The 25,393-nt window shown below is 38.5% G+C and overlaps 1 protein-coding gene across 7 annotated transcripts in view; it reads right to left on the bottom strand.

Moving 5' to 3' along the window:
- SNTG1 (syntrophin gamma 1) overlaps positions 1-25,393 on the bottom strand; it is a 913,627-nt gene that overhangs the window by 62,543 nt on the left and 825,691 nt on the right. For all 7 annotated transcript variants that reach the window (XM_070076592.1, XM_051843717.2, XM_051843715.2 and 4 more), the window contains 2 exons: positions 11,604-11,756; positions 7,621-7,713 (listed from right to left, as the gene is read on the bottom strand). In XM_070076592.1, coding sequence (XP_069932693.1) covers positions 7,621-7,713; positions 11,604-11,756 — 246 coding nt within the window. The remainder of the gene's footprint in view (positions 1-7,620; positions 7,714-11,603; positions 11,757-25,393) is intronic.

Raw genomic sequence — 25,393 nt, 5'->3', positions numbered from 1 at the left:
CGGTGCTGCGCAGATCTGAAGCCAGGAGCCAGGTGCTTCTTCCTGGTCTCCCATGCGGGTGCTTGGGCCATTCTCCACTGCCTTTCCAGGCCACAGCAGAGAGCTGGACTGGAAGAGGAAGAACTGGGACTTAACCTGGCACCCTTATGGGATGCTGGCACCGCAGGAGGCGGATTAACCAAGGGAGCATGGCTCCAGCCAAAGCTTAATATTTTTAAATTTTCTTTTTAGGCCGGCGCTGCAGCTCACTAGGCTAATCCTCCACCTTGCGGCGCCAGCAAACCGGGTTCCATTCCCGATCAGGGCGCTGGATTCTGTCCCGGTTGCCCCTCTTCCAGGCCAGCTCTCTGCTCTGGCCAGGGAGTACAGTGGAGGATGGCCCAAGTGCTTGGGCCCTGCACCCCATGGGAGACCAGGATAAGTACCTGGCTCCTGACATCAGATCAGCGCGGTGCACTGGCCGCAGCGCGCCGGCTGCGGCAGCCATTGGAGGGTGAACCAACGGCAAGAGGAAGACCTTTCACTCTGTCTCTCTCTCACTGTCCACTCTGCCTGTCAAAAAAATAAATAAATAAATAAAAATAAAAAAACAATATAACAAATTTTCTTTTTAGATTTTTAATAAAGAACTTTAATTTGAAATACTTTAAAATTATAGAATAAATAATAAACTGAATAAGTTCAAAGAAACAAAGCTTTACTTTCACTTTGAGGTGTTTAACCTATAGGATTTGTATTATAACTATCATGACTATACATAAGAAAGCTTTTTAGAAAAAGTCAGTTATACATGGAATGTGTGTGTGTGTGTGTGTGTGTGTGTGTGAGTGTCCAAAGGTCATATAGGCCAGCACTGCGGCTCACTTGACTAATCCTCTGCCTGTGGCGCCAGCACCCCGGGTTCTAGTCCCGGTTGGGGCGCCGGATTGCGCTGGATTCTGTCTCAGTTGCTCCTCTTCCAGTCCAGCTCTCAGCTGTGGCCTGGGAGTGCAAGTCATTGGGCCCTGCACCCACATGGGAGACCAGGAGGAAGTGCCTGGTTCCTGGCTTCGGATCCACTCAGTGTGCCGGCCGCAGTGCGCTGGCCGTGGCAGCCATTTTGGGGGTGAACCAATGGAAAAAGGAAGACCTTTCTCTCTGTCTCTCTCTGTCTCTCACTGTCTAACTCTGCCTGTCCAAAAAAAAAAATAAATAAATAAATAAAAATAAAAATAAAAAACCAAAGGTCATATAATACTGGGAGAAAAAATAGCTCAAAATTTCTTACATTTGTCTTTGTTATATCAAAGACTCTTGAGTGTAAAAAGTATAAATACAGGCCATGTTCATTTCCATTCTGATTTTAGCTTAAAACTCTCTAGAAATCAATGTCAATTGAAGGCATTGAGTGGATTATGAGCTTAAGATATTTCATGAATAGCAAATGTTAAAGTGAAGCAATGAATTAAGTTCTAACACACATTTATGTTGGAATAGAATTAATTCCTTTGACTCTACAGGGAAACTCTAGAAAACTAGAAGAAAGTCATTTCAGTTAGGTTTGCATTGTCTTTTGGTGCACTGAATATAAGTCACTAAAATGAAGGTCACCATATACATAAATGGGCTTTATAAATTTCCCCTGATGTTTGAAATCTGTATTCAGTGAAAATTAATCATAGGGATAAGAATAAAACAAAAATTATTATGATGGCTTCTAATAAATCATAGAACATATTCCTAAACTTTTTACTTTTTTTAGTTCATATTTAGTATCTTCATAGATCTATTAGCCATGATTTCAAATTCTTTTATTAGTATGCTGCATTAGTACTGGCTTTTAGCTCTCCTGCAGTATCTAATGCTTTTTAACTATATAGATACTCTTGTTATAGCTATGAATTCTCTATAGTTTATAGAAAAATACAATTGAAAGATAAGTTTATTTGCAGGCAAACTTTTTTGAAATCTACGCATATTAGGGGGTTCCCAAAAAGTCAATGAAAATGCATGCCATGAAAAGTCAATGAATGGATTGCAAGTTATTTTTGAACCAAAATAAATTTTTCTTTTAATTCCATTTTCTATGAACTTTTTGAAATATCCTTCTATTTCTCCCTAGTATTTCTCATTTTCAACTATTAGAATATAAAAAAGGTAAAAATCAGACTATAAAATTTTCAGAAACTAGTGATTTCAGATCCTACCAGGGTAATAACAACAATATGAACAACAATGTTCCTATGTTTTTCTAATATTAAGACCCAAGATGAAGATGTATGGTGATTCAATTATTTAAGTGGATATGGACTGAACAGAATTATTCCTTGGGTTTCAACTACAGCCAATGAAGTCTTTAAATTCTGTGATATCTGTACCGTATAAGTGCCCTGGTTGGATGGTGGTTGTGAAGGGTGGCTATCTCAGGTGTGGGATCCCAATGCCTTCATCTTCTTTTAACTATTAGATCTTAGGTATTACGTGTTTGGGCAATATACAAAGCCCTTTTTCCTTTTTAAAAACAATAAAATTTCATGGTTTTAAACATGTCTGCCAGTTACTCTTCTAAAACAGGAAAGTCTGTTTACTCAGCCATGCCCCTACCCTATCAGGACAATCTGTACTTAGAGCCATCTTTCTATAGTATAAATTAGATCCAGGAAGTCACGCACCAGATGATCTCATAATCTATTTTATTTCTACACGTTAGAAACTCCCTACCACCCTCCTTGAAACTTAATTTTTAGTCATGAGCATTTATTTTATTATTAAGATTTATTTATTTATTTGAAAGGTAGAGCAACAGAGGTGTGTGAGAGAGAGAGAGAGAGAGAGAGAGAGAGACAGAGACAGAGAGACAGAGAGAGACAGAGAGAATCTTCCACCCACTGGTTTACTCCCCAAAGGGCCACAATGGCTTGGGGTGGGATAGACTGAAGTTAGGAGAGAGAAACTCCATCAGATCTCCTATTTAGGTGACAGGTGACAGGGGCACAAATATTTGGGCCATCTTCCTCTGCTTTCCCAGGCGAGTTAACATGGAACTGGATGGGAAGTGGAGCTGTCAGAACTGGAACCAGCATTCTGATTATGGGATTCCGGTGTCACAATCGATGGCTTTACCCACTGAAACCACAATCAGCCCGTGTTGAGCATCTCTTAGTTCTGTAGCTATACTGCAAACATTTCTACCTACATTTTACAACAATGTTTCCCTTTGACTTTGTACAGCTTTCTCAGTAGCCTCCCTCAGGGGACAGATTTTAAGAATTAAGTTTGTCCATGTTCTCTCATTCAGTCATTGACCACTCTACTAGTTTTATGCAGTCAAGCGCATATCTGTTCATTTCTTTCTTATGACTCAAACTCTTACAATGCATTTCTCTGTTTTTAGGATCAAGACCACAATTTTTAATAGGATCTCTTTCATAATCTATCTCTTAGTTCACTCACTTCCTATGCCCTTATGTTCTACATCCTTTCTCTCTTACAGATGTTTGTGTAACTTAACCCTTTGTGGTTCATCTTAAAGACAACCAACCTCACTTTTTAAAATCTTTTTGAATTTTAAATTTCTTTTATTTTTATTTGAGAGAGAGAGAGAGAGAGAGAGAGAGAGGACATAGAGGGATCTTCCATCTACTGATTCACTTCCCCCAAAGCCTACAATAGATAGGGCTGGACAAGGCCAAAATCAAGAGCCTGGCACTGCAAACAGGGCTCTCAAATGGGTAACAAGAATCTGAGTACTTAAGCAATCATCTGCTGCTTCCCAGGAAGCTGGATGGGAGTGGAGTGGCCAAAACTGAAACCAGGTAATCCGATGCTATGCTGGTATCCTAAGGAAGGATTTAAAGTGGCACCAAATGTCTGCCCTAAAGGTATCTTCTGTAAAGTCTTTAAAACTCCACACCTGATAGATATGCTCTCCCTACCACTATAAAGATAGCAGGTATTCAGTAAATATTCATTTCCAAGTGATCTTGGTATGCATTTTCTAGATGCTACTGATGAGGTCTCTGTTTGCAAAGAAATCTATTGCTAGATAGAATTAAGTTAATGTACATCTATTAAAATATACAATGGCAAGAAATCTGTGCTTTTAGCTCTGTGAGTTATGTAACTAGAGTGCTGCAACTGTAAACCTTGAAAAGCTTACATTTCAAAGAGGATGAGCATTACAAAGAATAAGTTTGCAGTAAAATGTGAGAGAATCTCACTGCAACAGGAAGGGAAAGACTGTGGCCGACGCCGCGGCTCACTAGGCTAATACTCCACCTTGCGGTGCCAGCACACTGGGTTCTAGTCCCGGTTGAGGCGCCGGATTCTGTCCCGGTTGCCCCTCTTCCAGGCCAGCTCTCTGCTGTGGAGGGTGGCCCAAGTCCTTGGGCCCTACACCCCATGGGAGACCAGGAGAAGCACCTGGCTCCTGCCATCGGATCAGCGCAGTGCGCCAGCTGCAGCACAGCTGCCTGGAGGGTGAACCAACGGCAAAAGGAAGACCTTTCTCTCTGTCTCTCTCTCTCACTGTCCACTCTGCCTGTCAAAAAAAAAAAAAAAAAAAAAAGAGAAGACTGTACAACTTCTCGATGTGTTGTTCCTGTAAACAACAGTATGCATATATGTAATACAGCCCCCATGAGTGCGTTTTGTTCTCTCTGGCAAATCAAGGGAAAAGGTTTTCCCTGAGGACTTTCCAGCACAGGTAGTAAGTATAGAGAATTGGCTTGGCATTTGCAGCAGACACTGCTCTAATTGCAAAACTTGAGCACCCTAGTGGAACGTAAATTTGTGTTGACTCTCATTCCCCACAATAGGCATCTCTAATTATTTATTTCCATTCACTTTTTCATCATTGTTTCTGTTTACTAATTTTTAATTATACTAAGAAATAAAAAATGCAGATGTTTTTAAAAAATAGTGATGTAATTGTTCTCCCTTTCACCACAAATGAAAATGCAGTGCTTGCTTTATAGGGGGCTTAATGACTCAGAACGCAGCCCCCTCTTTTCTTTCGATTCCAGGGTATCTTCGTGCTTGGAGGACCTGTCAAACTCAATTGCAGGAGGATGAAATGTTTCCAGTTAAAGCCTATGAGTAATGGTGTTGCCATGGCCCTTCTGAATGTAAATCTGTTAAAAATCAACTGTACATATGTTCTTACAGACACTTGTCACATGAATATCAAATAGGGAATGTGACTGGATAATGCTTAATTATTACAATAAAATATTAGAATAAACATGTTTTGATTTATACATAACAATTTCCTTTTTATTTTTTGTAGTTTGATAATAACTCAGAGGCTCATTCACTTGAGGGGAGTCACATAAGCCCAGTGGCTTCCCCAGGATTCTGCCTTGGGCCTACTGCCCTGACATCATTATCAATACCTCTCACTTCCATTCGCCAAGTGTCAGAGTTTGAGTGATGAACACTGCAGCCGACTGCATTATAATGCCTACAGATTTCATTCCCTCCCTCCCAAATCTTCGATGGCCTTGGAGTTAGATACTTTCAGTGATAGAATTGGAAAATGGCAGCATGGAGATTGCTTCTCTTGAAAGCCTTGGGTTTTTCCTGGATGTCAACCTGGGCTTCTAACCTCTCATTTGCTAGTAAATGATTCTCTCTCGATGGCACAGTAACAATTTGCTTAGACTCTGCTGACTGATCAGCCACTCCCAGAGCTTTCAAGGAAGAAGTAGAATGGCATGCTGTATAGGATATTGTGTCATGATTTATTCCTTTACTACAGGGATACAACAGGACACTGACACAAATCCAGATTTTACTAGCCATACAAGTTAATTCAGGGATAGACATTTAGCTTAGTGGTCAATGTGCCAGTTAAGATGCCCCCCCAACCACATTTGGGTGCCTAAGTTAAAATTCCAGCTCAGGCCCTTGGATTCCAGTCTCCAGCTAGTGTAGACTTCCAGAGGTAGAGGTGGTGGCTCAAGTAATCGGGATACTGCTGTGCAGATGACAGATATGCATTGGGTTCTCATCTCCTGGTTTTGGCCCCAGTCAGAGTCTATTGTGGGCATTTGGGGAGTGAACAAGCTAATGTGAGCGCTTTTCAAATAAGTAAACTCAATCCAAAATACAATCAGGCACTCAGAAACATATTCGAATAAAATTTGTTTCTCATTTACTCATGTGAGATTCTTTCATATGTATGTGATTGAGTTTGCAGATAATTCTGGCCATATTTTGTTCTGAACCATCAAACTTTAACCTTTCTCTAATCTAATTAAATTATAAAGTGATTTGTTAAATTAATTTGATGCTTGTTAAGTTGATTAATTACAAATTTATTGCATTTATCTAATATTTATGAGTCTATTCTGATTTGATGAGTATTTTAATCAAAATATAGTCTTTAGTAATAGGAAAAAAAAGTTCATAACAGTCTCATCTGAGAATCATCAAACGAGCCACCAGCATCTGAAATTTCTATTCTGCAGAAGTATTCAGCAATGATACAGTTATATCTGACCTGCACAGGTGTGCTATTTTAATTTTCATGGTTTTAAATACATTTTTAAAAACAACGATTCTTAGATCATGTGAACCTTTGTATGACAACCTTGTTTGCTGACATGAAGAATCAAATAATCTCAGAACACCACGCAGTGTTCTACGGCCATCTCGATCCACAAAGAACTCAGTTTTCTGAGACCAAAACAGTCATCCACTTGCTGCCTTCTCACATATTTGTGTTATTTTATTTTGTTGACACTGCTCTTGAAAACCAAGCACAGGGCTTAATTTCAAAGGAAAATGCAAGTGTCCTTATCAGAGAATACTCATACATCCTTTAAATATCAGTCAATATCTTAGGTCATATTTTGATAAAGGAGAAAGTAAAGAGGGACTAAGGATTTTGTGACCTCACAGGAAGAGAATCCATTGGGAGCAAAGCCTGGTATCAGAAACTGTAGGAGCATTAACTGGAAGGAGATTAGCAGTTCAGTGAGTGTCAGCTGGGCTTTAAGACAATAAACAATGAAAATAACAACAATGTACAATGCTTTGGCTTTGTCACTTTCCACTGGACGATCACCAAAGCTGACAATTTTTTTTTAAAATGACTGGTTGAGGAGCTGCCCTTCATCATTCAAAGGGTATCACATCCTCTCTGCAAAATGGGCATCTTGTCAGATAGAAACCAAACCCATACTAAAGCAAGTGTTGTATGGCTTGTACTCCCTGGCTAGAGGATTCAAACTTCAAAGTGCATCATTTTAGAATTTTACCTTGTCAGCTATGATAACAAACAAACATGTCCCCTACCCCCACCTGCCCTTGGACCTTTTAGACGTTGATGCTGAAGAGCCATAAAGGAACACTTCAAAAATTACTTTTTGGTGAAGGAAAATGTCTCTTCAGTTATGCGGTCACATAAACATAAGATATTGGTGAACATAGATCTACTTGATTATATTTATATAGTTTGTTGTGCTGTATCTGCTTTGTTCTATATTGAAATATTTTTCTATAAACAGATAAAAGCATAATTTATCTCTTAATACCAAAACATGCACATTTAGTTTGACACAGAAGTAATTAAAATGCTACCAGGAGTGAGAAAGTGTTTCTGCAGTGTATTTCTCAGAGCCAACCTACATACATTACCTTTGTTGCAGCATCGAAGCAGATGAATCCTGTGCTGAAGTCAATGGTGAGTCCCATTAGATGACTTTCCAGCACACAGGCATATGTCTTACACTAGTCAGAGGAGAAAATACAGTTACCACTGTGCACAGAATTGACGTCAATATCATGAACTATGTGAATACACTATATAATAATTAATATCAGTAATAACTGCATGAAGAACATGATGTTGTCAGCATTTTAATATCAGCAAAAGAGACATGAAGAGTGCTTTTTAAAAAATTCCTCATGGATCCTCAGAGCCAGATTCCCAATCCTGCTCCCTCTCACCTGGTCTGCATCTTCTGCTGCATGTTGCCCTGTGCTATGTGGGCGGTAACACTGGTATAAACTTTTGTTTATAGGTGTAGGTAGGGTGTTGTTATATCCTGTAATCAAATATCACTGCTGCACTAAACCAAAAGAAAAGTATTTGAAGGATTAGCATCTTACTTAACTTCTCAGCACAGTAACAACATGGATATTGTTAGAATTCTGAGGCATCAAACACAGATTCAGTAACAAAGGCAAAAGAATGGATGTTACGGTTTCCATGTGTACTTCCACAGGGCACAAGCTAATCCCCACACATGTTCCACTTTCATATTTATTTATGTGAACACTCATTTTAAAAAAAGTCAGTAATGACTTTTCACACTGAGATTCGATTATATTAAAATTTTACTCCCATATTCTGAAAAGACTAATAAGCACTGGTACTAAGATATTTTTGCAAGGCATGAAACAGATATGAAGTAAAAACTTGAGACTTACATATAACATGTCAAATTGTTGTATCTATAGATCAGTTGTTTTTGTTTTTAATTTCAAACCGCAGTAGGACATTGGAATGACGAAAAGTGCTTTTATTTTACATATGAAATGAGTGAGAAAAGGAGCATCTCTATTTCTCAAGCAAATGTTCAATTAAATAAACTAATAAATGATTGTTTATTAAATTGTTTATTATTAGATTTATTAAATTGAAAATTCAATCAAATAAACTAGTGCTTATACTTATTTTACAATACTGTAGACAAAGCACACTAAATGACTCTTACGATAGTAACTGTAGTTAAATATTCTAATTGTCTTCACCAGAAATCTTTATTCATGTGTTTGAGCTTACATTGAACAGGAAAATTATAAACATACTAAATATTCATTAGGAGTTACATTTCTCAGAAAAGCAGATAAGAGCATACTTAATATTATTCAAAAGTCCATTTTGGTAAATAACCACGTTTGTCTAATACATGGACATCTTATATGCTTGCATCTGTTCATTAGTATTTTATGGAAACTACTCTCAGCATTAAGGAATGTTGAAGGCTATATCTTTTCCACCTAATTTATACTTGCTGGTTTGCTATTTCAAGTACCATCATTTAAAAAAGGATGTTCCTGATGAAAACACATTCAGGTCAGCATAACTAAAATGTTCCCATTAAATTCAGCATTGCGAATTAAATTGCATTGTCTCAATAATCACCAAGAAGAAACAAACAGATACACTAAAAATTGAGACCATGGAAGCAAAATTTTACAAATTATGTGAATGAACATATATTATGAGTATATTTAATATGTTTCAATATTAAAATTGCCGATGTATTGTTTAATTTCTATGTGTATGTAACAAAAATTTGAGTTATAGACAGTAAAAATCAATAAATAAAATTATCCCTTTTAAGAATGCTCAAACAAGAAACACATTGGAACATTTTTGGAGATATATATATGTGTTAAACAAGATTTGAAGATAAATCATAGACAAACTACATTTAAAATTATCTTTTGGAAGACAGGGAAATGCCTGTAGCCAGATAAAACACACATGTTCAAAACAATAATTATGTGAAAAAAATTTTGAAGGTGAGAAACTTTTTCATTAAAAGTTCTATATTCAAATTGAATTAGTGTGAGATTTCATTTTAAAAAAAAGCAACTGCCCTTTAAAACTTTTACTTATTTACTCTAGGAAAAGTATAAAGATATTAAAAGTCTTTAAATATAAGGCCTTATTCTTGCTACCAGAGAAATATAATATTTCATTTATATAAATTATAACCTAATACTTCAACAATCACTACATTTTCCAATCTTTAAAATGTTACTATACGTGACAATATGCTATGTTTTAGAAATTCATGCTTTCCATGGATCACCTCTTTAGGTAAATACGTAGATATTTATACTAAGACTAAGTACATTAGAAATTAGAAAAGATTTGAAAATCTATAAAGTAATAAAATGGAAGCTACCTCATGTTCATATATAGCCCTATTAATGAAAAGTGTCAATTTCACTCCTGTAGATTAGCTTTCAGGTACTCTATTTGCTACTACAGATCAGGGAGAACATACGTTATTTGTCTTTTTGGAACTGGCTTATTTCACTAAATATAATGGTTTTAAAAATTTAAATCCTCTCATTTGCAACAAAAGGGGTGCAACTGGTATCCATTTTGTAAACCCTCTATAGAGGCTGGAGTTTTATGAAGTTGGTTGAGATATGATATCATACTTATGAACCTAAGTGCAAGAAATATCTGTTGGGAGATTACAAGATGCACTGGACTTCAATTGGAACATGAATAAGGTAATACCAAGCAATCTATAGTTTAATGTGGGGCATGATGAGCTCATGCCACCCCAGTAAAAGACAGAATGAGTGTGAGAAATTCTAAGTAAACAAGAAAAAATGATACTATATTAAGAGTGGGAAAGGAAAGAGTTTGAAGAGGATTGTTGTGGAAGATATGGTGGTAATCAGTGGACAGGGTAGTATGAAATCAGGAAAATGTGGATGATACAACCTTTGGAAAAAAAAGCTTTAAAAATTGTGTATGGTGGGGCCGGCGCTATGGTGCAGCGAGTTAAAACTCTGGCCTGAAGCACTGGCATCCCATATGGGTGCCAGTTCTAGTCCTGACTGCTCCTCTTCCAATCCAGCTCTGTGCTATGGCCTGGGAAAACAGTAGAAAATGGCCCTAGTACTTGTACCCCTGCACCTACATGGGAGACCCAGAAGAAGCTCCTGGCTCCTGGCTCCTGGCTTCAGATAGATGCAGCTCATGACATTGCCATCTGGGAAGTGAACCAGTAGATGGAAGACCTCAATCTCTCTTTCTCTCCTTCTCTCCTTCTGTAACTCTTTTTTTTTTTTTTTTAAACAGGCAGAGTAGACAGTGAGAGAGACAGAGAGAAAGGTCTTCCTTTTCCATTGGTTCACCCCCAATGGCCGCTGCGGCCAGTGCACTGTGGCGGGTGCACTGTGCTGATCCGAAGGCAGGAGCCAGGTGCATCTCCTGGTCTCCCATGCGGGTGTAGGACCCAAGGACATAGGCCATCCTCCACTGCACTCTAGGGCCACAGCAGAGAGCTGGACTAGAAGAGGAGCAACCAGGACAGAATCCAGCACCCCGACCGGGACTAGAACCTGGTGTGCCAGAGCTGCAGGCAGAGGATTAGCCTATTGAGCCGTGGCACCGGCCCTGTAACTCAAAAATAAATCTCTAAAAAAAAAAAAAAATTCTGTATGGTTGTGAAGGGCAGAGACAAAAGGAATTATCTAGAAGAAAGATTGTTGTGAGTTAACGAAGGAAGGCGGCTCAAAATTAAGAGGTGATGTATGGAGAACAGGAAACGAACAATTAGCCAGTTAATTAAAATCAGAGCATGTCTATGCTAAATTCAAATAAGAGCAGTGTCTTTTTTATCAAAATTGGAAATATATTTTGTTGAGTTTTGACAAAGGTTAGAAAGATTGAATAGTGGAAAAGTTAAAATGTTATTCAAAGCTACTTTGCTGGTCATTTGTTGGCAGTGGTTAACTACTGGACTATCTGAGAAGGAGACCCACAATCTTTATACCACTTTGAATTTGAATGAACTTTAATTTAAATAGGGGAGTGGCCTTGCCTCACTGGGCATCCCAGATCCTTCATTCAGGACTCTCACCTGTATCCGTTCCACTTCTAGAAAGGTTGCTGTTTGGAAGGCTCTTTCCCACTGTGCAAGGTCGCAGTCTAACTCTACGGAGAAGTAGAGGTCCTCCCCAGACTCGGACTGCACGGTGAAGCAGTGTTTCCGCCGGTCCAGCAGGTCACTGTCCTGGTGGAAAGCCAGAGTTACACAGGCAGGCATACATGGATCCACGCTGCCAGTGTGGTCAGATCTCGAACTAACCACAAGCAGTACATGGCATATGCTGCACAGAGATAGCGCTCAATGACTTTGGTAAGTCTTCCTTAAAGGTGGTCCCAGCAATCAAAAACTCCAGAAATCAAACACCATAACTAACAGATAACTTCTCTGTTTTCACATGGAGGCATGACTCTACAGTGGAAATTAGGATTTTTGACTCCCACCCTCTCTAGAACATAACTGCCAAGGATTAAAAACGTGAAACCCATTAATTACTGGATGACTGGATGATACACACATTTCCCTCTTTACAGAGCCATTAATGTGTTGATATTAAGTACTGCTAGGATCTTGCCTCAACATTTTAAAGTGTCTTATAAACATGTTAAGTTCTTATTGAATTAATTTGTAGCACCCTTAAAGAATCATGAAAAGCTTCTCACTGCGAATCAGAAAAAAATGAGTGTAATGTGCAACAGCAATGATACAGCTTTAAAAAATGCGGGAACACAGTTAATTCACATTAATTCATGTCTGAAAGTGTATGTCAGTGAGTCATAAGACTGATACTGGCAATGACTTTTTACCAAAAATCTTCAACGGAGGTGTCCATGCGTTCATGTGCATTCCTATTTCAGAGATGTTAAATGTGAATAAGAGTGCAGCTAAGAAATAGGATAACCAAGTGAAATTTGTTAAATATAGACTTTGAAATACACACACATATGTATACATACGTAGTATATTGAAAATTATCAAAAGATTAATAATTGAAAACTTTGATGATTTCATATATAGTCATATAAATGTATCATCATTAAACACCAGTGTCAGATGGAATTCTCTCCTTTGGTAAGTTCTTTAAAAATCGTAACTATTTTTCTTGTTTCTCACTTGGATGCTCATAACTGCTAGAGGAGAGCTAAAGAAAGGCAGCTACTTCCAGGGCTATAGAATTGAGCTCTGACACTTGCAGCCAGTAGATGCTCACAAAGTTAAAGACGATGCCTTCTGTGGCATTTATTGATGTCCTGGTCTGAAGGAGAAAAGATGAGAATATAATATTGTGTGAGTACAGTCCAAAGATAAAACAGGTTCTACAGAACTTTACCTTAATTTGGAACTGTAATATCTAGGGAGGATGACAATGACAGATACTGCTAAATAATCACACAAATAAATATGCTAGTACAAATTATGATAACTGCCAGAATGTGGTACAACATAACTATAGGTTGGGAAGCAGAGAAATGCCATCTAGGAAGTGCATGTTAAACAGTGGCTGACTGATGAAAAAGTAGAGCTAAAGGTGGAAACTCAGTGTGTTCCTTCCAGAGAGAGAGGATCAGACTTTCAGAGGCTTGAGGCAAGAGTGAGTAGCATATTCCAGAAACCAAAGTCGGACATGTTGAAAGCAGAGGTAGGGAAAAGAGATGGCGTCGCTGGTCAGGTTATGAGTTTGTGGCTTAAGCATGAGTGTCATAATGATCCATGTATCAAAATTTCAGTTGTATCATCTATTCACACTGAAAACAGCTTGACATCTACATTTTTATTTTTTTGGAATTAATAATATTGGCTCATAAATTAAGATTAAGAATGTTCATAATTTTCAGATACTTTGCCAATTGTACAATTTATTAAATTGGCCTTCACTTTCCTTGCAATATAAAATGCTAATCAAGGTCATCACTAGCCAGACGATCCTGCTTTTTTTTTCATTCTTATAAATTTCATGTTGCAATAGAATCTTGAAATGACCTTCCTGGATTTTCTACTCTCTTGGCAGAAATTAACTCCTTGGCAAAAGTTAACTCCTTTATTTTTTTCAACTCAAATTAGTATCTCGCATTTTTTTACCTAGACTTAGAAGCTCTCATTGACAAAGGGTACTCCAACAACTGTGCAAATAATAGTTTTAACATCTTTGCACATTTTGTCATGTGCTGTTATTTATTTATAAAGCTTTGCTCATGTGCTGACTCTTGCAACTCTAGCAATATGACCTAAAAACCATGGACATCTATGTGCTCTGGACTCAATTGAGTGAGAGAGACAAACACGTAAAAGGATGAAAAACATTACAACGGTGACACAGAGGTAGAGTCAAAAGGAAACAGAAAATGGGCAATAAATCTCTCTAGGGAGAATGTAGGAAGGGGAATCATTTGTTCTAGGGAAGTCTGTAGCATCATTAAGTCCTTAGGAGACACAAGAACAAGCGGTTGCCAGCCTGAATAAACTGGATGATTTGTCTAAAAAATCCCAGTAATTCAATCTGGAAAAGCCACAGGAGGGATCAGGTAAGAAGGCAGGGCTGACTCTGCTTTAGAGAGTCAGGTGTGGGCTGGTGAGGAAAAAAAAAAAAAACTTCATGGAAAGTGTCAAGTTGGGATCTTTTTTAGAGAAAAGTGACTGGAGCCCAAACATTATAAAACTCTGCTCTCAGAACAGTCATCTGAAATAATTGACTCTGGAATCCCCCTTTCAGAGTTTTCTACTTTGCTATCTATGCCAATTCACAGATACTCTTTCTTTTCCTTCTTTGTTTGAAGTAATTGCAGTTGTGGTTAAGTTATATGCAAGTAATAATGGAAAATCCTAAAAAAAGATTTGTGTAAATAGAAACTGACATTGACTAGAAGCAATAGTAGCAAGAGGAGTATACATGTAAGAATAGAGAAGACATAGTATGGGTAGGTAGGTAGATCATAGATAGGTTATGGATAGATAGGTAGATACACAGATAATAGAGGATGGATGAGTGGATGGATGGATAAATAAACAGTCTCTGGACAGATGACAAATTGATGATGATGATGATGATGATAGATAGATAGATAATGAATGCATAGATAAATACATAAATGATGGATGGTAGATAAATAGATGCAGCAGAGTCAAATATTTTCTATCTCCCTCCTCTGGCTCTCACAAGGGCGTTTGCCATGGGAGGTCAAAAAAACACAAGCTCTAGCTATAGATTGCTGTCTGGACTTAAATCCAAGGTTTCCCACTTATAAGGCAATCTTGACAAATTAATCACCATATTTATGGCTTTTTTCACTTATCTGTAAAATGGAAATAGTTAATTGATCTGATAACGATGAAATGCATGACTTAGCTTGGGATCCATATACAATAGTTCTTAATGTTAACTGCTTCTGCTATCAATGTTGATAGTCATTAATGTGAAAGTGCACATCATTCTCTAGCCTTCCTTCTATGACTTGTCCTTTAAACACATTTCTCTTTCGTTGTACTTTACACAAATTTCTCTCTCTTTGGCTTTTGTCCATGGAGGAAAAAAAGGTCTCCTGATTGCTTTTCCATTCATGGGAAGGCATTGTTTCTTAACTGTCAGTATAATAATGATAGTAAAATGTATCTGGAGTATTATCTTTGTGGATTTTTCTTACTTGAGATTTCTCATTCAGAAATATCCTGTGCTTAATTAGATTCATTCCAAGCATCCCAAACACATTCTGCAGACCACTAATGACACATTGTTTATATCAGGAGTGTTAATACAATATTACAAAGAGACTGCATCAACATATCGTAAATATATTTGCTAATAATGCATATTTTTCTAAAGTATTCAGAAGTCAATAGATATAGCCAACGCATATTCTTATGAAACACAAATAAATAAGATTCATCTTATGAATAATTATTGATCTTCTAAACATTACCAGCAGGAAGTTTACATTTTTCTTAAATCATATAAAAGGCAATGGTTTTTGAAAAAGCAGTTAAAGTCAGTGAATTATTAATATGTCAGAGTTCTCATTGATGCCTCTATGATTCATTCTATTATTTCAGTACATACTAATGTGACGTGTCACTTGTTCATACTTTCCTAGGTTCACTGATCATCACTCTAATCATGCTTAATTTTTCCTTTAAGTTAATGGCATCTATGAATGTGAGAATGAAAATGAAAAAGGAATGGCCAGAGAAAGGATAACAATGGTTTACATTATTTTGTGAAATATAAATTACCTTCTAAATTATATCACTTCACTGATATGTTTCAAACAATTAATCTACTAAACTTTTTAAAAGATTTTATTTATTTATTTGAGAGGTAGAGTTAGAGACAGTGAGAGGGAGAGACAGACAAAGGTCTTCCATCTGCTGGTTCACTCCCCAAATGGCTGCAACGGCCAGAGCTGAGACGATGTGAAGCCAGGAGCCAGGAGCTTCTTCCACATCTCCTGCATGGCTGCATAGGCCCATGTGCTTAGCCCATCTTCTACTGCTTTCTCAGGCCTTAGCGGAGAGCTGGATCAGAAGAGGAGCATCCAGGATACAAATTGGCATCTGTTCGGGTTGCAGGTGATGCAGGCAGAAGATTTACCTACTGCACCACAGCCATGCCCCCCCTTACTAATTTTTTCACATGATCTTTTACTGAATTACGAAGTTACTCTATCATTAGGCATAAAGTTATTTAGAGCAATAAAATATTGTGATTTTTAACTAGAAGAGGAATGAGCTCAGTAAAGATTCTTCAGTTGTAAGTAATGTTTTTTTGTTTTCTTGTACACATATTTCAAAGGTTAAAATGCAAAGATAAAATCTACTATCAAAATCAATTCTTGCCAAATAATTTAGAAAATAGACTTCTGGGAAAATATTTCAAGTATCTAAGATGGCCGATTAAGTCATCAAGACCCATGGGGGAAAACGGTAGTTTAAATAACCTATTAAAATAATTGATTTTATGAAAATTGTATTCTTGATATTACTATGGACTTAAAACTTGCATATAAACCAAATTATTGTTGGAAATTTTCCTGTCATTGGACTTTGGAAGACATAAAATTGACTCAAAATACTATAAATCTGACACCATACATGATAAGCATAAACAATACTGGAGAAGTATTCAACCAATGTGACCAAGGTGGACAAATCACATTTTAAAATTTAAATGTATTTTTATTTCATTTATTCAAAAGCAAGAGTGATGGACAGAAAGGTGGAAGATTTTACACAGTTATACTAACTAAATAAGAGGACAAAGATATTAAAATTCCTTTCACATTAAAAATGTCACCTGATGGGACCAGTGTAGTGGTATAGTGGGTTAAGTTGGTGCCTGCAATGGTGGCATCACATACGGACACTGGTTCATATCCCAGCTATGCCACTTTTGAGCCAGCTCCCTGCTAACGTGCCTGGAAAGGCAGTGGAAGATGAACCAAGTGCTTGAGTCCTTGCTACCTGTGCAGGAGACCTAGATGAAGCTCCAGACCAGTGGAACAGAATAGAAACCCCAGAAATTAATACACACATCTACAACTAATTAATCCTTAAAAACAAGCTGAAATCTATCCCTGGAGAAAGCATAGTCTCTTCAAAAAATGGTACTGGGAAAATTGGCTCTCTGGATGCAGAAGTATGAAACAAGGCCCCTACCTTACACCTAATATAAAAATCAACTCAAATTGGAGCCAGCTCCGTGGTGCAGTAGGTTAATCCTCTGCCTGCAGTGCTGGAATCCCATATGGCCGCTGGTTCTAGTCCTGGCTGCCCCTCTTCTAATACAGATCTCTGTTGTAGCATGGGAAAGCAGTAGAAGATGACCAAGGGCTTGGGCCCCTGCACCTGTATGGGAGACGTGGAAGAAGCACCTGTCTCCTGGCTTCAGATTGGCACAGCTCTGGCCCTTGTGGCCATCTGGGGAGTGAACCAAAGGAAGGAAGACCTTTCTGTCTGTCTCTCTCACTGCTTGTAACTCTACCTCTCAAATAAATAAATAAAATCTTTAAAAAAATCAACTCGAAATGGATCAAGGATCAGATACCATGAAATTACTAGATGAAATATTGGAAAATTCTTCAAGACATTGGTATAGGCAAGGATTTCTTGGAAAGACCCTATTAGCACAGGCAATAAAGACAAAAATAGGATAACATCAAGCTAATAAGCTTCTTCACTAAATAGAAAACACGTAATAAAGTGAAGAGGCAACCAACGAATGGGAGAAAATATTTGCAAACTATGCAACTGATAAAGGATGAGTATCTAAGATCCATAAGGAATTCAAGAAACTCAACAGCAATAAAACATCAATCCAGGTAAGAAATGTGCAAATGACATGAGCAGTCATTTTCAAAAGATGACATACAAATGGCCAACAGACACATGAGAAAAGTTCTTGGGGGCTGGCATTATGGAGTAGTGGGTAAAGCTGCCACCTGTAATGCCAGCATCCCATATGGGCACCTGGTCATGTCCAGATTATTCTATTTCTAAACCAGATCACTGGTTTAGAAAAAATGGGAAACATGGGGAAAAAAAGCAGAAGATGGCCCAAGTACTTAGGGCCCAACCATGTAGAAGACCTGGAGAAAGCTCTTGTCTGCTACTCCTGCCTGTCCCAATCCTTGCCACTGAGGCCATCTGGAGAGTGAACCAGTGGATAAAATATTTCTCTCCCTCTCTTTACCTCCCTCCCTCTCTCTTCGTAACTCCAACTTTCAAATAAAAATCTTTTAAAAAATGCTCAGGATCATTAGCCATCAAGGTAATGCAAGTAAAATCACAATGAGGTTTCACCTTACAACTGTTGGAATGACTATCATCCAAAAAAAAAAAAAAAAAAACTAGTAAGTGCTGGTGAGGATGTGAGGAAAAAGGTACCCTATTCCACTGTTGATGGGAATGTAAACTAACACAACCATTATTGAATATAGTATGGTGATTCCTCAGAGGTAGTTTCAAAAAGACAAATATCACGTTTTCTCTGATACGTGGCAGTTAATAAAGAATACCAAAAATTTGTAGGTACGAAATGGTCTTTTTGGGATATGACTCTCATTATTAGTCCTTACTTATACTACTATGGAATCGATGGTCTTCCTACTTTTTACTTTCCACACACCAATGATCTTCCTACTTTTAACTTGTTAAATATTATGATTAGTTATGTAGTTCTATCTTTTTAAAAGCTGATGAAGAGAGAGGGGGGAGGGAAGGGGATTCAGGGGAAGCAGAGGAGAGAGCAATATGAATGTCTTCTTGGAACTGTATCTCTGGAATGCTTGCAACAGATGGGGCTGGGTCAGCCAAAACCAGGAGCCATAGATTTCATCTAGATCTCCCAACTAAGTGACAAGAATTCAAGTACTTAGACCATCAGCTGTTGCCTCCAAGAACTTTATTAGTAAACTGGATCAAAAGCAAATGTGGGACTTGATCCCAGATAGTCTGATATGGGATGTAGGTGTTTTGCAGAATCACTATATCCATCCCCTCCTATGTCTTAGATTTAGCTTCCACAGGACCTAGGGAAGAAAAGTACTACTTACAAAAAGAAATGAGAGAGAGAGAGAGAAACTTTTTTTTTTCTTAAAGCAGAGCTTGGGTAAAGACAAGATGTGAAAAAATGTGCACCTCCAAAAGGAAATTATTTGTATATGATAATTCTTCAAAAGTGGATGGAATATAAATAAAACATAATTGTCATTGAAGCCTTTTATTATTGTAGTTAGTTTGCATTCTTGATTTGTTATTTAATATAGTTGAATTAGCTTTCATTATTAGTTTGACTGATATCTGAAAGGATTTTCTCTAAGATGCTATGATAGAAAAAAAAGCATACTCCCATAAATTCACATTACTAGAACTGTAAAAGCAAACAAGCAAGAAACATGCAACAAAAAAGGATGAATTTCTCACAATATTAAACGAGGCAACTTTCAAATTGCCTAGTGAGATTAATGGCTTTAATTAATAGTTAAAACATTCATCTTCCAAATTTCAATTCTAATAGTCTACCTCTGAGAATATTTACATCACCCTGGAAAAAAAAATCTCCAAATTATGCTTAGAAAACCTAGAGGCAGGGCAGCCACAACTGTGCAGACACATGGGAGCAGGTCCCACCTGCTGCTATAAATGGGAAAATCACCAACAGTAGGAATTGAACTGGTCCTTCAGAAGTTGCCTTCAAGACATAATCCAAACAATCCTGTCTGTAAATGTCTCCAAAGCATGAGTTCAAATGTTTAGTCTGTAGTTGTTGATATGAGGAATTGGTCTCCACTATTCCTATTTGAAAACTAGCTTCACTCACAGTAGCACAGACTAAGATTTTTCATAATATTCCTTCAGATGTGACTAAAAACATGTGGTCCCTACTTTGCCAAAAGTATCCTTTTCCATCCTTGAGGATAATTATCAATTTACCTCTCAGTATTCTCTTTTAGAAAGCAAATACACACGGGCCGGCGCCGTGGCTCAATAGGCTAATCCTCCACCTTGCGGCGCCGGCACACCGGGTTCTAGTCCCGGTCGGGGCACCGGATTCTGTCCCGGTTGCCCCTCTTCCAGGCCAGCTCTCTGCTGTGGCCAGGGAGTGCAGTGGAGGATGGCCCAGGTGCTTGGGCCCTGCACCCCATGGGAGACCAGGAAAAGCACCTGGATCCTGGCTCCTGCCATCGGATCAGCGCGGTGCACCGGCTGCAGCAGCGGCCATTGGAGGGTGAACCAACGGCAAAAGAAGACCTTTCTCTCTCTGTCTCTCTCTCACTGTCCACTCTGCCTGTCAAAAAAAAAAAAAAAAAAAAAAAGCAAATACACACGAAGAAAATTACTGTAACTTTCCTCATATGTGCTGTGTTTTAGCTATTTAATTATCTTAGTACCTCTCCATTGCATCCTACACACTTTTTCCAAATCCCTCAAAAGCCATAAAGCCATAAACCTGCAGAAAGGACTCATATGGCTCTGACCAGCATGGGATATAAAGGGAATACTTGTATCACCCAAAACTGCCTTCCTATTTATATACCCAACTGTATGGCATTAAGGCCCTGCCAGGGGAGAAGTAAAAGGTGCAGATCATTATGGGAAATGGTATCTGGCAACCAAACCTCTCGTAAAAGGCATTTGATTAATCCTGTACATTGTGTCAGATGAAGGGGAAGATTGGGGGTCAAACTATTCAATTAGTATGTATTAATACAGATGAGCTAATCCTTGGCCTGGCTTCTGAGTCCCCTTCTTAACAAGGACTTTGGGTTAAAGAGAGCTGTTTCCCTCCCAGCAGCCTTAAATGCACTTTGCTGTCCCCCACCCCATCACACTGTTACTTATTTTAAATAGGCATAAACAACTTGGTCACATTTCCAGGCAGAGTTAAGTTAGCATACACTCAATACCATCTCACAAAGTACTTTTCTCTCGGCCTTAGCAATATCCACATTGGATATACAACGAATGCTCAGTAATCTGTCTTCCATGCCCACTGGGTGCTGTGTAATTGTCCTGTGTGGGGAAAAAGCACTAAGCAACACAGGGAGCAGCTCTGCCTCATGGAGCTTTGGTGTGTGGGGAAGAGGATAGTAACAGTCATCCTCAGGTCTCCAGAAGCAAAGGCTCAGGCAGGAAATGAATGGAAAATGAGACTAATACAGGTGTGGCACGAGGAAGACTGCCATAGCATTGCTTTGGGATTATATCATTGATGTATTTGATAAGAGACGTGATAAAAAAGAACTTACAGCAGAGACTGCAAGGTGTCTGACATGAGCAATTGGCAAGTTACAATGGCCCAGTGCCAGAGGTGTAGGAAGACATGTCAGATTTGAAATGTGAGATGTCCAGAAGGCTATACATGCATTTATTTGGAAAGCAAGGGAGAGCTCTGAAAAAATTCAGAATCATTGGCATATAAATAGCATTGGAAACTTGTTGGGAATACCTTCAGATCTTTCTGAGTATCTTTCAATTCTGCTCTCACATTTTCCTACAAAATAGTATGAGTATCAGATCATTTCACCATCGTAAAACAACATTGTGCATTTTATACATTTCTGTTAAGTAGAAAATATGCTATGTATTATATATATATTTATATATGTATTCATATAGCAACATATACTTTAAAATATATAAAATGTAAGATATACAAAAAGAACAACATGATAAATTTAGTTCAATATAAAAGATTTTTGAAATCCATGTTGACTTTCTCATAAGTATGTTTTAGATTTAATTACATTTTCTGTTAAATTTTAGAAGACCTTTCCTTTTTCGTATACACTATTAAAATGTGTTTTAAATTATGTAATGTTGGAAAAATATAGGTTATAGTAATAATAATGAAGCATGGTACAACTGGTCTCAGAACCATAATTTATATATGGAATAAAACACATCCTTCTCTCCTATTGTTTGTAATTATTTTCATTTCTTAAAGAAATACAAGCCTTCTACTCTTCACTTTATTAATGTTTCAACATCAATAAAATATAAACACACAAACTTTAAAACTGATTTTCTATACATACTATATATATATATATATATATTTTCTGTTCAAAATACTTTTTTATTCACACACTTAATTTGAATGAACTGGGGTAGGTGCGGCATAGCAAGTTAAGGTGCCACACAGGACATCTACATCTCATATCAAAATGCCAAGTCCAGTTCGGCCCACTTGCCTTCAGTCCAGCTCCCTGCTAATTTGCCGGGGAAGTAGCAAATGATAACTCAAGTACTTGAGTTCCTGCCACCGTCTTGGGAGACTACATGGAGTTCCAGTCTCCTAGTTTCTACCTTGCCCATACCAAGCCAGTGTAAGCCTTTGGGGAGCAAAAAAAAAGCGAATGGAAGGTATCTCTGTCTCCAACCCACCTCCACATTTCAAATAAATAAAATAAATAAATCTTTTTATTTGACAGGTAGAGTTATAGACAGTGAGAGAGAGACAGAAAAAGCTCTTCCTTCCTTTGCTTCACTTCCCAAATGGCCGCTACTGCTGGAGCTGCTCCGATCCGAAGCCAGGAGCCAGGAGTTTCTTCCCAGTCTCCCATGTGGGTACAGCGGCCCAAGCACTTAGGACATCCTCCACTGCTTTTCCAGCCACAGCAGAGAGCTGGATTAGAAGAGGTGCAACTGGGACTAGAACCAGCGTCCATATGGGATACCGGCACAGCAGGCAGAGGATTAACCAAGTGAGCCACGGCGCCGGCCCCAATAAATAAATCTTTTAAAATTGTATTAAGCTTTTAGTAGCAGTCTGTAATTGATGTATTATATTGCATTCATTTACTAGCTGTCAATTTATAAAGTTAATTCTTAAATACTCTCTATGTCAATATATATTTTGTTGACATGGTTTTTATCTTCTAATGCATCAAAGAAAGGGTTTTATAAAAAATGCATGGTCTTAGAAATGAATAATTGAAAGTTTACTTGAAAACACTATTCCAGGGGCTGGTGCTGTGCCATAGTAGGCTAAGCCTCCACCTGCAGAGCCAGTATGCCACATGGTTTCTGATTTCTGTCCTGGCTGCTCCTCTTCTGATCCAGCTCTCTGTTTATGGCTTGGGAAAGCAGAAGAATATGGCCCAAGTGCTTGAGCCCCTTACCCACTTGGGAGACATAGAAGAGGTTCTTGGTTCCTGGGTTCAGATCAGCTCAGCTCCATCTGTTGCAGTCACCTGCAGAGTGAATCAGTGAGTGGAAGACCTTTCTCTGTCTCCCTCTGTCTGTAACTCTGTCTCTCAACTTAATAAATAAATCTTTGAAAAAGAAAATAAAACACTTCTTCAAAAAACAGAACTATAGAGTAAGAGATAAATGAAGCAAAATGCAGCTCAATATTTTAAAGTTTTATGTAATCTATGCTGTGCATTGATGTCCTCTAGTGAGTAAATGTCTGCTCTCAGGACCATTTTGAGGAAAGGTCAGTGCAGATCAGCCATCTGTCAGCCATGGCTCCCACGTTGGCAATCTGTAAACCAGGCTGGGGTTGTAAGCACACACCTGCCTCTAGTTTCACCTCTGTTTTTTACTTCCATGTCGCAGCCCAATGCTTCCATGTCACTCAGACCCATGGGAACCGTGGGTCAAATTGGAACTTATGGGCAGAGGAAGAAAAAAAAGAAGGGCACTGACAGAAATGGTGGACAGAGAGTGGTACTGGTTTGATTTTTCTGGGTTAAAAATTATACCTACTAAGGACAACCCTTCAAAGTTCAATAAGAAAATCCTGCATCTTATTTTTGGTGCTTTGATTCCCTTCTTTTGACCTTAAATTTTATGCATTGAGCAATCTCAGCTACATCGGAATTTTGTCTCCAAGATGCTGAAGCCCATGCAAAGTGCATTGTACCAACAAAGAAATCTGACAGGATGTGCAAATTCACTGTGAGACCACCATAAAGAGAAAACACTATTTGATTCATTCTCTTTGAATTCTTACATTGACCAAGTCTTTAAAATGTTGGGCGAAGTAGGTTAAGCTGCCACCTGCAGTGCTGGCTTCCTTTATGGGTGCCAATTGGAGTCCAGACTGCTCCAGTTCTGGTCCAGATCCCTGCTAATGCATCTGGTAAAACAGTGGAAGATGGCTTGAGTTTTGGGGGGATCTAGATGTAGTTCCAGATTGCTAACTTTGGCATTGCTCAACCCTGGCTGTTGCAGTCATCTGGGGAATGAACAACACAAAAGATCTCTTTCGTTCTGTCTTTCCTTCTCTTCTGTAGAACTGCAACTTTCAAATAAATCAATAAATCCTTTTAAATGTTATTGCCAAATGATGTTGCCTGTCACAAACAATACCATTTATGAAAAAGTTACCTGCACTGCATGCTTGACTTCCTCTCCCCACTGGCATGCACACTAAAAATATAGGTAGGTACTACTAGTGATGGACTCAACAATGAGGCTGAAAATACTTCTCACAGATTAAGCAGTGGAAAAAGAGCAGCATCCTCAGGTGCAACAGACAGGGATTATATTCCCCTTTCTACTGTGACTCAATGTAACAAAAGGCCAACTGCACTACCTGCGCTCCCTAATTCCAAAACAGGTGTCTGCACATGGCTTTGAAGTAGGATGTGATTGCTGAGAAAGACCAACCATTGAGTATACCATAGAGTGTATCTCTGATCCCTGAGAACTCCAGATTTTTTTTCTATGATGTATGTCATTGTAATGGAACTTATACCATACCCAGAGGAAAGGGACTTTTGAGAACCATAAAGGTAGTCAAATGCAGTGTCACCAAAGACATGAACCATATCTGAGTTTCAAACACTTGCTCAGAGACAGTGTCCTCTGATTCCAAGGGTGGAAGGTACGACTCATTCAAATAATTATTTGGTCTAAAGCAAAATGCATTCATATTTTCAGATTTTCTGGAAATTATGTCATTCAGAAAGTGGGTGTGGGGACTATACTGGATGAAAATAAAAAGAATTGGTGGAGCAGGAGGGCGGAGCCAAGATGGCAGAATAGTGAGGGCGCGCACCGATAGTCCGGGAAAATTTAGTTTAATAAAAGGGGAGTTACGGTAGCCGCAGAAAAAAGAACCAGGAAAAAATTGCACGGGAATCGTGAATCGGAGGACCTACTGGGAGAACAAGGTCGCCCACCGCGCGGAAGCCAAGTCGCGGGACGGAGCCGCAGAAGCCCCAGTGCTCCAAGGGGAGTGCATGCCACACAGACAACAGCGGGGAGACTTGGGACGCTCCACACATCGGCGCTGGAAGGGGAGGTGAGCTCAATAACCCGAGACATTGGTGGGGAAACGGGGGTCAGAATCTAGAAGGGGGCCGGAAAGTGCAGCAAACTCA

Source organism: Oryctolagus cuniculus, chromosome 6, assembly GCF_964237555.1.
Source record: "Oryctolagus cuniculus chromosome 6, mOryCun1.1, whole genome shotgun sequence".
Taxonomy (NCBI): Eukaryota; Metazoa; Chordata; class Mammalia; order Lagomorpha; family Leporidae; genus Oryctolagus; species Oryctolagus cuniculus.
The sequence above is the reverse complement of the archived record's forward strand: the minus strand, read 5'-3'. Positions and strand labels throughout refer to the sequence as shown.